General features: G+C 46.2%; 1 protein-coding gene across 1 annotated transcript in view; it reads right to left on the bottom strand.

The window, feature by feature from the left end:
* LOC144115469 (protein argonaute-2-like) overlaps positions 1–13,668 on the bottom strand; it is a 103,752-nt gene extending 90,084 nt beyond the window's left edge. Inside the window, exon 1 of the mRNA XM_077649869.1 lies at positions 13,403–13,668. Coding sequence (XP_077505995.1) covers positions 13,403–13,627 — 225 coding nt within the window. The 5' untranslated portion in view covers positions 13,628–13,668. The remainder of the gene's footprint in view (positions 1–13,402) is intronic.
* Positions 13,669–15,469: the final 1,801 nt, after the last annotated feature.

Here is a 15,469-nt window from a genome sequence, read left to right as displayed (position 1 = left end):
CCAGTCGGGGGCGGCCTCTTGAGCTCGCGTGATGGTGGCCAGCTGCGCTGTTTTCTTGAACTTGCCAAGAGCTTGTCCCATTCCTTCGCCGAGAGAGGTGGCAAGATTGTCATCGAAGAGGGTGGGCTCTCGCATTAGGGCAGTGAGCGCGCCCTCCGACCCGAATTTTACGAGGGACAGCTTTATCTCATTTCATGACATCACCCATCACTTTACACTGGAGAGGCGCGCTTATGCCCCTCCCCACAAGTTGTTCACAAAAGCGCAGGAAGTTACCTGGCGCCGACTGCAAACACGCTCCCTTCTGAATCCGGCAGTGCTTCCCCTCAAGGACCCCCGACCAGTACGACCCAAACTGCCATAAATGTGGTGAAAGGGCCAAATACGACCACATTCTGTGAAACGGCGCAAATGATACGCTTCAGGCGGAGTTGATACAGCTCCCTTCTCCCGAGCGGTGGGACGCCGCGCTGGTGAGGTCGGATCCCAAGATTCAAGTATGGACATTCCAGCGAGCCAATGAAGTCGCCGCTAGCCATGGGCTAGCGGCCATCTAGTATGTCTCCTGCAATCTATTTTCGACGCAATAAATGTTTTACAATCCAATCCATGAAAATTGAAAATTGGCTGTTGGGGACCCGCCGCGGTGGCTCAGTGGTTAGGGCGCTCGACTACTGATCCGGAGTTCCCGGGTTCGAACCCGACCGCGGCGGCTGCGTTTTTATGGAGGAAAAACGCTAACGCGCCCGTGTGCTGTACGATGTCAGTGCACGTTAAAGATCCCCAGGTGGTCGAAATTATTCCAGAGCCCTTCACTACGGCACCTATTCCTTTCTTCTTTCAGTCCCTCCTTTATTCGTTCCCTTACGGCGCGGTCCAGGTGTCCAACGATATATGAGACATATACTGCGCCATTTTCTTTCCCCCCCCCCACCCAAAACAAATGGACGTTTTAAGTTTGTGAGCTGCAGAGGAGGGCAGAAGGAGTGTAACAAGCAAATAGCAACAACAGTTAAAAAAAATTGAACAAAAAAGTAAAAAAAATAAAGATAGGGGGCAGGGAGCAGACAGGGACAAAATTGAGGGAGGAAGCAAAAAAATAGAAAGAAAAGAAAAAAAGGGGGGGACTATTATAGTCAGGAAGGATGGGGTAAAAAAAGGAGATGGCGAAACGAGAGAAACGGAGAGGAAGGCGGTGCGGGGGACATGGGCAGCGCGGCAACCACAGGCGTACGAAAGCAAAACGTGCAAACAAGACACAAACAAAATGCACAAACACAAAGATGGGCGCCGCTGCAGATGCGTGGCCAAAGAGGCGCCGCTGCGCAAATGACACTGGCAGCGACGAACAGGCCAAACCAGGCGCCTTTTGGGGGTCTCACTAATTTCCGGTGAGCCGAGGGCTAGAACGTTAAGGAAGGAGTGGGCTACGTTAACGAGCACATGTGTAAGAACTTACTCAGGGGGTCTGGGTTTCAATGAACGGTGCACCCCCCTCCCTGGGCGGCTCGTTGAACCTACTTCGTCGGGAATACTTGTTTGTAGGGGTGGAGGGCTGGGCTAGCTGTGTACAAAGATTTGAAATTATCGAAAAAAAGTAAGGAAATAACGTCAAAGCTTATCAATACTGCACGAGACAGGATAGTGTAACTAAGGAGGGGTATGATTGCCTGGGATATACACTAGGAGTTATAAAGGGTATATCAGAGTTAGCCAATTAACGAGAGGTGTAGTATTATTTTGTTTGGAGGTTGTGAATAAAATAAAGGATACCAGGCTTTTCATTAAGACATTCTTGAATAGTATTAAACATGTGGATAAAATAGAATTCACGTTGTTCACGTTCTCGCTTGTTTTTGAAGCCCCCTTGAATAATTGTTACTTTTAGTTGGTCAAATGGGTGTCCTTCTGAGTTTAAATGCTTGGATAGGGGAAAATTTGAGAGAGACTTGGTGTGTGCGCAGTGATTGTTAAATCGAATGCGGAATGCAGTGTTTGTCTGTTCTATGTATTGCTGGTTACACACGGTGCATTAAAGGAGGTAAATAATGTTTAATGAGTCGCAGTCAAACTTGCCGTTGATTGAATGCTGGAAAACTGACCTCGTACTAGTTGCGGAGCACGTAGTCTTCATGTGTTTGCAAACCTTGCAGCGACCTTTACCACAGGGCTGGCATCCATATTTTGGGGTTTTGTGTTCCTTGGAGTGGACTAGATGGTTCTAAATGTTTTTGGCATGCCTGTAAATCACGCGGGGTGCGCATGTAAATATTTTCGATAGTCGTTGACTTTGCTGGAGAATATTAATGTGCTTATTAAGAATTCTGTTTATGTTCGGTGCGTTACTGTTAAATGTGAGAATAAGGTTTGTAGTGTAATCATTTCGATTATCTCTTCGGCGCCCCTGGAGTATTTGACTACGGTTCAGATTTGAAGCTCTGCTTACGGCGTCATCAATAAAAGAACGTGGATAGCGCTGCCTTAAGAGCACGTAAACATTTTTTTTTTTGCTTGAAGTGCGTTTGTTGTGTACTGCCATTTCAGAGGCACTTGGGAGCAGTCAAGCTGCTTTTTAGCAGCTTTTAGCCCTTGCATCTCTCTAGGATGTAACTTGCATTCTGTAAAAATGAAATGAAATTGCATTTGGAAGAGAAAGACAAGGCTTTATTTTGCAGTGTAAGCTTGCTCTCTAGAATGAACAGAGAACGTTGCCTCACACTGCTTGGGCCTGTCGTTTGACCCCTCGTTGACACCAGGGAAAAAAGGACGTCTCTAGGAAACTATATGCGGGATCTTTACTCTGCTTCAGGAGGGAAGGGGGAATGGAAGGGGGGTTGCTGGCCTCCCCTTTGTCGGGTTCGCCGCGACACGCGACGCAAGATGGACAAAACGACGAAAGGAAGCGGACAAAGCTGCCTTTCCGAAATTGACCGTGACTTGCAGGTGCCTATAGCTGTGTTTGGATTCCAGGGAAGTAGCAGCCGACGTCTGAAACCTCCTCGCCCATTCCCACGGGGCTCCGCGTGCCATGTCGCCATGTGCGGTGAAAAGATCAGTGTGCAGAGTTTAAATGAAACAAGTATGAAGTTATACAATGAAGCCAATTACAGACAGCTAGAGGAATTTCAAGACCATGCGGTGTGATGCTAGTTATCTCAGTGAAAACTAATGCCGCCAGCTATTATTTCGTTGTTTTTTTTTTGACCCAACAGACATGAAAGGTCTGAAGATGAATTAGTACCAAACACATCGGTGCATCAGTTGTGATGCCTGAAAAAAGTTGTACCAACATATAAATGCCCATGTCGTGATAATCAGGAATACTGAAGAATTAAGAAAAATTAAAGCATTTTTTTTTGTTCGGGCTCACACACCTGCTACAAACATCTTTATACGTAGCAATTTAGATGAGTCTGTAGGAAGCTTTTTGGGTAAAAAGTACAGTACGGCAGAAAGGAGTCTTTAGAAAATGCACTGTGTAGAAATAGCCATACCAATTCCATCTCATCGTTCAATAAATGTAACAAATACCGTGCAAAGAAGCTTGCTGCATAGTATAGTTGCAAGTTACTGGTTGCAGACCGCTCTGCAATCACTGGACTGTGACTGTGTATGTACTGCATGAGAGTGCGTTGATTGCAGAGCAGTTAACACAGAGATGTTTGTTCATATCGTTTACCACACATATAAACATCATCAATGAAACAGGATGCTATGTGTAACTTTTTGACATGTTCCTTTTTGGCAGCCTCTAAAAATGTTTCCACCTAAATGAGCTGGCTTGTTTTGCAACAATATAACCACGGGACCGCTGTAACTTGCCACATTTTCAATTTGTATGAAAATCATTGCATGTGAGTGGTCACAACCCTATCCTGTTTCTTGAAGGTCCCGTTGCTTTGTCGGCAATGCTTGGACAACCATGGCCAGCTTTCCGCATTCATGTGCACAGGGTATGCCCATTACGTGCATGCCTTTCCACCTAGTAATGGCTTACAATGCAAACAGACAAAAAAAACAGAACACACAAAGCACAAGTACAGATAGTGTTTGTAGTCCACACTCTTCTTCTTCTTCTTCACCTCAGTAAATATGGCACATACCCACGCGGGGTGATTGGCCAAGGTACAGTGAAGATTTGCCAATGAAGTATTTGCACGGGAAAAAAATAGACGTGAGGCGGCGGCGTAGAAGACTGAATCAAGATAAAGATAGGAAAATTCAATTAAATTTAAGAAATATGAATTACCAAGAATAGAATCAAGCATTTTGGACATGCGACAGAATTTTGTATACAGCTAACAAGGTAACCAATCAGTCGCACTTATGTAATGAAGGTAGCCACAAACACTACTTAACGGGAATCCCTTTGAGCTCGCACCGAACGAGAGAAGAACTGTAAGAGACAGAGGGAGTCCTAACCTTGAAAGTTGAACCTGCAAATACTGCTTTCCTTGAACAACCGCCGGCAAGTGGGGAGAAAATGGTCTAATGTTTCAACTGGCCCACATAAGACACAAAGGTTTATCGCAGGGAACCCGTATCTGCGTAAGTACAAATTTAAGTGAGGGATTCTGCATCGCAGAAGCGTCATTGACACCTCAAAACGCCTTGATTTACACTACCGGGCATCCCATGATTACTTTAAGTGGCGAAAATCCACGGTATTGAGCAACGGATCACTCAAGCTGGCTGAAATATGTTGGAACCACTGGAAACGTGAAGGTTCCAACAGAATGAGGTGAGGGACGGGATAGATTACAGGAGCGCTGAGAGCTGACCTTGCCAATAAATCAGCCACCTCGTTTAAATAGACACCCGAATGCCTGCAGGTACCCGGAAAAAGCGTATCTCACGCACTGTTCACGGAACAAAAGCCTAAGCGGCCGATTTAATAAAGATTTTCCGGAGTTTTGGAGAGAGTCTAAAACTGAAAGGCAGTCTGCAAGAATAAGAACCCGTGCTACATGTCTGGGAATTTTGAGAAGAACCAAACCAATAGCCAAAAACTCTACGAAGAATATAGAAGTATAATCAGGGATACGAACGCAATAGCTCCAAGCCAGATCCTGCGAATATATCCCAATCGCCGCCTTCTCACAGCTGCCGGAGGCATCAGTGGAGAGAACAGTATGATGAGAAAAATTGTGTAGGTGTTCAGACAGAAGACCATTTATGATATTTGCGGGCATATGTTTCGCATGGGACGGGTAGATATGGCCGTAATAGAAGACGGGGTCAGCCTGCGTATCAGCAACTCGTTGCAAGGAGATCAGATCAACCTGCAGCGGAGCTTGCGTGAACCTAACTTGCGGAAGGTGATAGCGTGACCAGTGCCTCTTCTTCTTCTTCTTCTCCCCAGTGCCTCCCATGCCTACTGTCTTTTTCTTCCTTGAATCATGACAGCATTCCGGCTCAACCCTTTCCCCATGCTTATACAGACATTTCTCACAATTAGCCTGAAAGCCGGCCGTAGTATGGAATGACTTTAGGGAAAATTACCTTTTTAGTCGTTTTATCTGCACAGCTTAGAAGTATGTGAAAGGTACTTTGGCTGTGAGTGATTTGCCCTTTCTCTCTCATAGTCTTTTTGCGAACTTAAGTGGTGAAATATATATTAACTTCTTCATTACATATTGTGCCATCATTGTCGCAATAACAAAAATTGGGCACATAGTAAATATCTGCAAGCATTGAGGATTTGCCTTTAAACTCTGACATCATTAGAGATGGAATCAATACAAAGTAGAAGAAAAAGTATAGTGCAGCACATATATGATTGAAAGTGAAAGACGAATGTTGTTGATATTGTTAGCCTATCAAAAGATGGCACATACCCACACTGGGCGATCGGCCAAGAATCCGGTGGCTATTCATCTGTACTCAATTAACAAAAATGAAAATGACGCGGGAACGCTACACTGGTGGATGTGCTGAATTTCAGGAACAGACCGTGCAACAAGTAACAAAAATATTGCAAAATCAGATTTTACATTGCATAATGAACCATGACTGTACCAAAGCAATGAGACAGAAGTGAAGCATTTCATTCCTTTCGTGACAGAAATGAGTTATGAGGTTTGTTGAACAATTAAAAAAGTGATTTTTGATGGCAGCTAGCACGGATCATTTCAAGTTATAGCTCAAGATTACAATCACATCTGATATAGATGACACGCATGCTATGAAAGCAAGACACTTTTTTCCTTTTTTTATGAGAAATGCACAGGCAGTTTCAAGGCTTGCTTCACAATTTAATTTCTGACGTATACACAAAGGCATGCCTGTAAATTATTCGTGCGTTACACCAGAACCAACACTACTTAAGTTGGTAAATCATGTTCATTACTTGGGTGTCATTAATAACAAACATATACTAATGCTGCTAATCCTATAGAAGAACAAACAGCGGTTTTATGAAGACGTTAAGTAATACGTGATACCGTTGTGTCGATCAGGTAATGAACTGTGCGGCAGTTTCAGTTTCTCTTCTCTTATTTTCAGTTTCAGTTCTCTTACTTTCAGTTTCTCTTCTTCAGAGTTTCAGTTTCAGTCACATGCATGTTGCTTGACACCACGTACACGTGACGCAGGAAAAGTAGAGAGGGGGGGCGGGGGGTTGGCGGAAACTTGGCGTCAGCATGACATCATTCGCTCCGGTGTGTCGTTCGATCTTGCATTTACATTACAATAACGTGCCGACAAGGTAAACCTTTACTGTGTTTCACGGGATCTTACGCCCCCTCGTACATTCCTGGGAACCCCGGGCCGACCACCAATACTATGGAACCAGTGAAAGGCACTGTTTTCTACTTACTTAGAGGCGTCTGGCTCCTGAGTTTGCTGCATCCCGGCGCAAAGCTATGCTCCTGCATTCGCGCGGCGTCGAAGGTCAGCGCCGTTCCGGAACGCCTTCCACCACGAGCGCAATTTTAAAACGAAGGAGGCCTCAATTAAGTGAAGTTACGAAAGGCGAAGATGCGTTTCAAACCGCGCTCAGTACTTGCGACCGTCTGTTCTGAGCCACGACAGAATGCCACCGCGGTTCAAGATATGTTTACAGAACCCTGGTGAGCCTGTCAGAGGTTTATATTGCTCAGTTACGCGAACTTGCGAAGAATTGCGACTTCGACAATTCCTGCCGCTCCCCGCGACTGCTCGGGGAACAGGGGGAGACAGCGCGTTTTTCTCTCTCTCTTCATTTCTCTTTCTTCCTTTTCTAGTATTTCTCTATTGTGCCCATCTTCTTTTCAGCATCTGATTGTTTGTTGCTCTGTTCATGTGGCGGACATGTGTGCTAATTCCAACTCCTTATGAAGGGGAGGAAGATCGCTGTAACTTCAGTCTTGAGAAAGGACAGGCTCTGTCCGAAACGTCGGCTCAAAATAAATCTGTCTAACACACACACACACACACACACACACACACACACACACACACACACACACACACACACACACACACACACACACACACACACACACACACACACACACACACACACACACACACACACACACACACACACACACACACACACACACACACACACACACACACACACACACACACACACACACACACACACACAAACACACACACACACACACACACACACACACACACACACACACACACACACACACACACACACACACACACACACACACACACACACACACACACACACACACACACACACACACACACACACACACACACATTAGTTACCCTTGATGTAGTGTCTCTGTACACCAGCATACCGCATGATGATGGCATCCGAGCTCTGGTCGCATCCTATGGAAAACACACAAGCGCTGATGCTCCTAGCCAAAGTACCATCGCTGCACTTACTAATCTGGTCCTCAAACTCAACTCTTTCGAAAGTTCTACAACTCCTTTTACCTACAAAACGAGTGGTACCACTATTGGAACGAAAATGGCGTCAAACTATGCCAACATATATATGCATAGCATTGAATCAGAGTTTATCCGCTCATACCCAACAAAACCGGCTTTTTACAAACGCTTCCTAGACGACATATTCATGGTATGGACGAAAACCGAGGGCCAATTCATCCAGTTTATTTCAGCATTTAACGACATACATCCAAACCTCTGTTTCACACACATTTACTCCACCGATCAAATTAATTTCTTGGACGTCTCAGTTCGAGTGTAGAAGGGTAGCTTAATCACCAGTGTCTATAGAAAGCCCACGGATAGGCAACAGTACCTTCATTACAAGAGCTGCCACCCACGCCACTGCAAAAGTTCTATTCCATATTCCCAAGCCATCAGATTCTAACGGATCTGCTCACGACCAGAAGACTTCAAAGAAAAGTCTAACCGTATGCGGGAGGTTCTGAGGGATCAATGCTATCCGCGGCCTCTATTTTTGATGATGCCATTAGGAAAGCGGAAGCAAAAAGACGTAACGAAATGTTTGGGGATACCCCATCAGCAACCGCAAATAACACCGCTCTAATCTCGTCTTAACCTTCGCAAGCAACCCACCTAATGTCAACAAAATTCTAAAAAAAAACATTTCAAAATAATCGAACAAAACGATAGACTGTCAAAAATTTTTCCAACAGTTCCACACGTTACCTACAGGCTACCAAAAAAACACACATGATTATGTAGTTCCCTCTACTGTCTATAAAGGAAAACCTGTTGGTTGCCTACCTTGCAGGAAGCATCAATGTCAAGTTTGCCAGCATATGCGGACAACAAGACTAGCTCAAAGCACACACTCCGCCCGTGAAAACTTGAATTGTAACAGTAGTAACGTGGTATGCTCGAGTGCGGCGATTGTCAGATGCAATACATTGGCCAAACCGAGAATTCCTTCCGAATTAGATTCAACAACCACCGCGCGAACACCAGATCTCTTCCTCTCCTCCCCCTTGTCGAAACAACTTTCCCAGGAAGGTCACGAGTTTCACAAACTAAAAGTTACGCTGCTACACAGCGGCTTCCAAAATACCCGTGAGCGTGAGCAACGAGAATCATACTTTATATATCAGTTTAATACTGTGCAGGCCGGTATAAATGAAAACCCTGGTACTCCCTCCACACTTCAGAGATCATAGTCCTAGCCCTACTGAAATTCACAGCACCCCGACTGCATCGCCTGCGGTCATGCCAATTTGCGTGCTTGCTTCCACATGCCGCCCTTCTCCTCCCCCTGCCAATCTTTCTTGCTTATGACCAGAGAAAACAGTTCTGAGAGCAAAGCATATTGCCTATTGCCCCTCAACTTTTTATATTTTTATATAATTTATTTTTCTTTATTTCTTTTTTCCTATTTTGCAGATAGTAGAGCGCCGATGCTCCCTATAGGACAGTAACCCATTACAATAACGGACACTTGGGCGATTTCGCGCCTTCGTTCCCCATTTTCAATCTGTTACTCTCCTCTCTCTCTCAGTTTCTAGGAAGGAGCCCTCTTTTTGTCTCCGCGACGGAACGCGGGGCGGAGGCGCCCTTCTGACGCGAGGCAGCGCGGAGACATTTGCGCTTTGCGGCGCCGGGCTGCGGGATCGGGTTTCTGCGGTGCGTTTGGCCGGGCGCACCGCCGCCGTAACTTACATTTTAACTGTTAACAGCCGCACCCGCGGGGAGCGCATCGCGCTCTGAGGCATATGCGCTCAGTGTTGTTTTCCGTTCCTTTGTTCTTTTCTTGCTGTTTTCTTGTTTATAATATTTTCTTTCCTCGTGTTCGAACCTCTCGCTTCCGCCGAAGGAAGCTTCCCCCATATTAATTCTTGGCGACCCCCCCCCCCATTTTCCTTGCGGACAATTCACCCCTTCCGCCCCCCCTGTCTCTAACCTCTGCTTTCTATTCCCCCCCCCCCCTTTTTTTTTTTGCTGTTCCTTTGACCACCCTCCTCCTTTCCCTCAGTCGAAGAGAGGAGTCTGGTCGCTCGCTGTTCGTCTCTTGTGTGATCTGTTTGTTTGCTCGAAGGAGGGCGTTTTTCAAAGGAGAATGAGAAATAAAGAGAAAAAGGAAAACGCGCTGTCGCCCCCTGTCCACCGAGCAGCCGCGGGGAGCGGGCAGAAAAAAAGAGAAATAAAAAAGAAAGGAAAACGAGGAGCAGTAGGGGAGAATAGGCGCCCTCAAGGCAGAGCGGCGGGTAGTACAGAAACAGACGGTGGCGGATTCGCGGAACAGATAAGAATTATAGATGCGTGTACTCGCGTGCCGCTGGCCAAAACGAGTAAACAAATAAACAGAATCAAACGCAGACAGGGCAGACTTCCTTGGAGCCTCTTCGGCAGGAATATTCAATGCGGAATCAGCGGCGCAGTTAGCTTAACTAGAGACACGTGCACACGTGCAAGATGCGCTTTTTTTTTATCCCGCGCGCGTTGGAGAAACGTGGGGAATTCCGAGAAAAACCTAAAGAAAATGTGTCTGTCCCCAACCGGACATGACGCCATTAAAAATACGTGAACATGACGTTACATTTTTTTGACCTATCAGCGTTTCCAGCCTACCGACCCACAAACGCTTGTGTCGCGTCATGCATCCCCCTTGCGGAAATTTAAAGAAAAGTTTAAAAAAAACGAAGCCTTACAAATTGCCTTTAATAATCTTTTACATATCAGACTAAAACATAATAAAAAAGTTTCAATATACGCCGTTGATTATCGGTGAGTTATCAATTACTGTTTCCAAACCACATCAGTTTCGGTTTCGGAACTGTTCACCACCTATTCGAAAGGTAGCTATAACTTTTGAACTAAATAAGATACGAACATGATTCTTGCTGCAAAATATTTTTGAATGTCTGGGGTCTCTCTAAATCTAAAAAAGAAAAAATGTCATTTTTACAAAAAAACGCCTTTTCAAATGTGGTGACATACTTTAAAAGCGCGCTTACATCGAAAGGTGGGCGACCTGTCACATTTGCAAACGACTCGGTCTGTGCGCACGACGTCGTGATCTTGAACCGGAAAAGGTATGCACACGACGCGACCTTAGCGCCCTCAGCGGCGGTGGCGGCGGCGCGCGCTCGAAGAATGCTCGGCTCTGTCGCCGGCCGCCGCGACTACTCGATTAAAATCGGCGGCCGGACGTACTACTGCTTGGCGCGCAGTCGTGAGCTACTGCTGGCGTTGCAATCTGTAAATAAAGCGATGTGCGGTGGCAATTCTTTTCCGCTTTTACGGGGGTACCCGAATTGCTGGCAGCGAGATTCGTGACAGTTGCGCTGAAAAGCACAACGCCGTGCTCGTGCCGCATTGCCCGAATCAGAATTAACTGACATCCCTTTGCTGTTGAAGAATGTTTGGCTCGGCCGCCGCAACGCCGTGCTCGTGCCGTATTGCTCAAAGTCAGAACTGACACGCCTTACAACAGTAATATACCCCGACCCTAGTCGTCGTCGGGCTGACTCGCGCGCGGAACTCGATCTTAGGTTGGTGCTCCTTATCGCGTTTAACAGCAGTCATAGACTGTACGACAGCAGCTTATAACTGTTTTTCTAGCAGTGCTACATTCTCTGTTCGGTGAAGTGGCTGCCTGCCTGGAATCGTGGAGCCATGTGAAGCACTGCTACTTTAAATTTTGAAGACTGTCACATAAGTTCTCAGTAGTTCGCAATGAAAAAGCATAAGCATGCGAGGAAACAGTGGTAAAGTAGAACTACAATTTTCTGGAAATTATCAGAAGGAACAGCAATAATTATTTCTTTCCATTAAGTAAAAGTGCAGTGTGTGGCATAATAAGTCGTAACCGAAACTCCGGTACGTGCCCGGGGGGGGGGGGGGGGGGTCCAAACTCAATTTATATGTATCCGGCATTCGTAAGTCCGCTGCTGCTGCGGCCGATTATGTTTGCAAAGGAAAATTCGATGTGCACAAGGAAGCGGGCAACCATTACGGCGCTGACCGCACCCGCGATCGATCAGTATATATCGCCAGCATGGGCAGCGGTAGCGGCACACAACGCCGAGCCGTCCGGCCGCCGATTTGAGTAACGTGACTACGACGAGAAAGCAGTCTCCGCGACCGCCCGTGAGCCATGTTTGGCGCCGGAGATAAGGAATAACCACATACTTTCTTTTTTCTTCCTTGGGCCTTTCAGTGGAATCTCTGCGGCCTGAATTAATGATTTCTCTTAGCAGGCTCTCTGATATTGCAATCAGAAGGTCGGAAGGGTATCCTGCTGCTTGTAAGCGTACCACCTGATTTTGATAGCTGTCTTGCATCGCATGATGGCATGATTTTTCTAGGGCATTTCTTAAACGCAACTTTGCGATGCCGCGCTTTACAAGCTTAGAATGTGCAGAAGCGAAAGGCGTGAGGGGCTTCTGGCATCGTGGCTCGTAACGCCAGCACACATGGCTATTCTTGAGGAACATGGCAAGATCTAAAAAACGTAACTTTCCTTCAGAAGGCGTTTCATGCGTCAAAACAAGAGGGTCAAGACAGGTGTGAAAAATTGATAAATCTTTCGAGACCGAGGCCCCTGCGTCAGTAACTGCACATGTCATCAAAACTAAAAAATCATCTACAAACCTAAAAACACGAGCCACGCTTTCGTCGAGTTGACTATCAAGGAGCTTCTCATGGTGCGCGAGATAAATGTCGCCCAGTATCGGAGCTATGCATGAACCAATGCCGACGCCATTGCTCTGGAGGTAAACAGATTAATTCCAGGTGAAAAATGTGGAGTTAAGGTAAAAAGTAAGGAGTTCCAAGAAGTTGCTATTGCTGATGCCTGCAGAAATCTGGAAAGCTACCACACCAAAGGAATCAATTGCATTCTTCAACGCTTGCCAGCAGTTTCTTTTGCGGAAGGGAATAATATAAATCTTTTATATCGATAGAGCAGGCCGAAAAGCCTTTCCCTGGGTTTTGTTGCAAGAAAGCGATTACTTGGTTAGAACTCTTCACCTGAAAAGGGTCGTCAATGGTTAAGAGGTTCAGCTTGTCTTGCAAGAAATAACGCGACAGACTTTTGTCATGTGCCATCCTCGGAGACTATTGCTCGAAGTGGGCAGTCCAGCTTGTGAGTTTTGGCTGTGAAGAATATCTTTAAGCAGGACCCCTTGCTTTTCTCTATACACTTGGCTAGGGATTCCAAATTCATTTGTGCACACATTTTCCGTGCTCGGGCTTTCACTTTACTTAGAGCGACATCGCTTCTCTGCCGGAAAGTTGAACTGATAGCATTTTCTGCCTTCGATAAGTAGAGCGCTTTTGGCATCACAGCAAAACCTCCCTCTTTATCAGCCTGTAATAGGGTCAGCGAGTTGTTCTTTAAAAACGAAACGGTGAATTTCATTGGAATTCTACACCTGGTAGGTCTACACTTTGCCAAAATGTCCACTCCATCTGAAACACATCGGTCCACTTCAGGAGCCGCTGCTAGGCTGGAAACTTATCTCACCATCGCAAGAAGTTCCGATGCCGATTGCCTGGGTTCCACGGCGAACTTTGGTCCTCGTCTAAGGACGTCTTGTACTTGTTCCGGCAAGGACACTTCACCATAGGTGTGGACCGGACTGTGCATCTTCTTAGTGATGGCTCGAAGCTGCGGCAGCGCGCACTGCCATAAGAATTCCGTAGTCCTGTCTGCCGTCTGAGGTCCACCGCCGCCATTCAAGTGCACCATGAGCTGAAGATGTGCCGCTGTGTGCTCTCAGGAAGAGCCATTCTCTGTAGAGGCAAAATCACTCGTCAAATCATTGAAGCTCATGAAATCCATAAATTCAAAGATGAATGCGTAAGCGTTGCCTCAATAGCTCTGTCTGATAAAGTACTACGTTTCCTTGATGAGAATAGAAAAACGTGCGCAGCTGGTCTTGTGCCACTGTAGACCTGTGCTCAGGAATTGTCATTTTCGTCAATCTGTTCTGTGTATCTGTCTTTTCATTTGAGATTGGTTGCCACTGTATTTAGGTAGTGAAAATCACCTCAATAAACCTGTTGTAAGTTCAGCGCCGTGTCTGTGCACTTGTCACGTCCTTTGTCCCCTGCGCTGCTGAAAAAACCGCTGACAAGCGAAGGCACGGAGGGGACACAAGGACATGTTCCTGGAAAATTTTAAAAGTTTTCGAGCAGCCAGCTACGCAGAAGTACGACCCTTTACGTCACTGAAGACTTACATTTAAATATATTCGCGACAAATCAATACTCCACACTATGTAATATCAAAACACAAGCTTATCACAACAGCGCGCTGAAACGGACAGGGAGAGCAGCAGACACGACCCGCTCACGCTTCGCGGCCTGGCCATCAGGCGGCGCAGCCAATGCAATGAGCATGGGCTATAGTTTTCATGCGTCTGTGTCAAAGTAGGTGCTATGTAAAATGCGTTTGATCTTTCATCATAGATCCCAGCATGGTGACAATCTTCCTTTGTTGAACATGTCTGCTGTACACCTAAGGGACTTGACTAAGAAGCAAACAAGTGGAGTTTTTTTTCTCGTAATGCAATGAGAAACAATCTTTAATTGCTACAGTTCTGGCAAGATAGAGACTTGGGACATACTGTGAATAAAACATGTGCATTTCTCAGCAAAATGCTTGGTGTTAGTGCATGGACAGCGTTTAATGGAAAGAAGGAGAGGCAAGAGTAAGCAGGTGGAAGTGGTCGACACCCAGCACAGAATGGCCAGGAAGTGGAGATTAGCGGCGTAGCACCCTGTATGACAACTTCCCAAAGCTGGCATTGAGGTCATGGATGCACAACTTCTCCCAGCACTATGTTAGATGGTAACTGCATGGCATATGCCTTAAAGGGGTCCAGACACAAAGTTTTTCGGTGTCAGTTTATTTGCCTTCAAAGAGGCCTACGGGCCTAGCAATCATGAAAATAAGAGCAAAACACCAGTGCACAGTGTGAATAATTAATTACAAGCCATTTTGTACACAAAGCCTTTGGTCTCAGTCAGCGCCAGCGCTGAAGTGAACAACACCTGAGTTCAGCGACGTCACAATAATTAAAGCAAGTGCACCATGACATCACTCGATGTGGGTGGAAATAGTTTCGTTTATGGGGGTTAAACGTCCGAAAGCGACTCAGGCTATGAGGGACGTTGTAGTGAAGGGCTCCGCAAAATTTCCACCACCTGGGGTTCTTTAATGTGCACTGACGTCGAATGGTACACGGGCCTCTAGAATTTCACCTCCATCGAAATTCGACCACCGCGACCGGGATCGAACTCGCGTCTTTCAGGTCAGCAGTGAAGCGCCATAACCACCGAGCCGCGGAGGCAGCCCAATGTAGGTGGAAATGGCGAGAGGCTCATCGGACAGCATTAAAAACAGCAATAACTTATGTTCCCCTCAAAGAATGTGCGAGACACTTGCAAGATGGCAACTTCTTATGCCCATGAAAGAAATCATACGGTAACTAACCCCTCTCTCCTCTCCCACTACCGACCCATACCACCTTCCTGCCCTGTGTGCAATGCTCAAAAGGCAAACCTGACTGATATCTTCGGGATCTGT

This window comes from Amblyomma americanum, chromosome 1, assembly GCF_052857255.1.
Source record: "Amblyomma americanum isolate KBUSLIRL-KWMA chromosome 1, ASM5285725v1, whole genome shotgun sequence".
NCBI lineage: Eukaryota > Metazoa > Arthropoda > Arachnida > Ixodida > Ixodidae > Amblyomma > Amblyomma americanum.
Note: the sequence above shows the minus strand (reverse complement) of the source record. Positions and strands in the feature narration are given on the sequence as shown.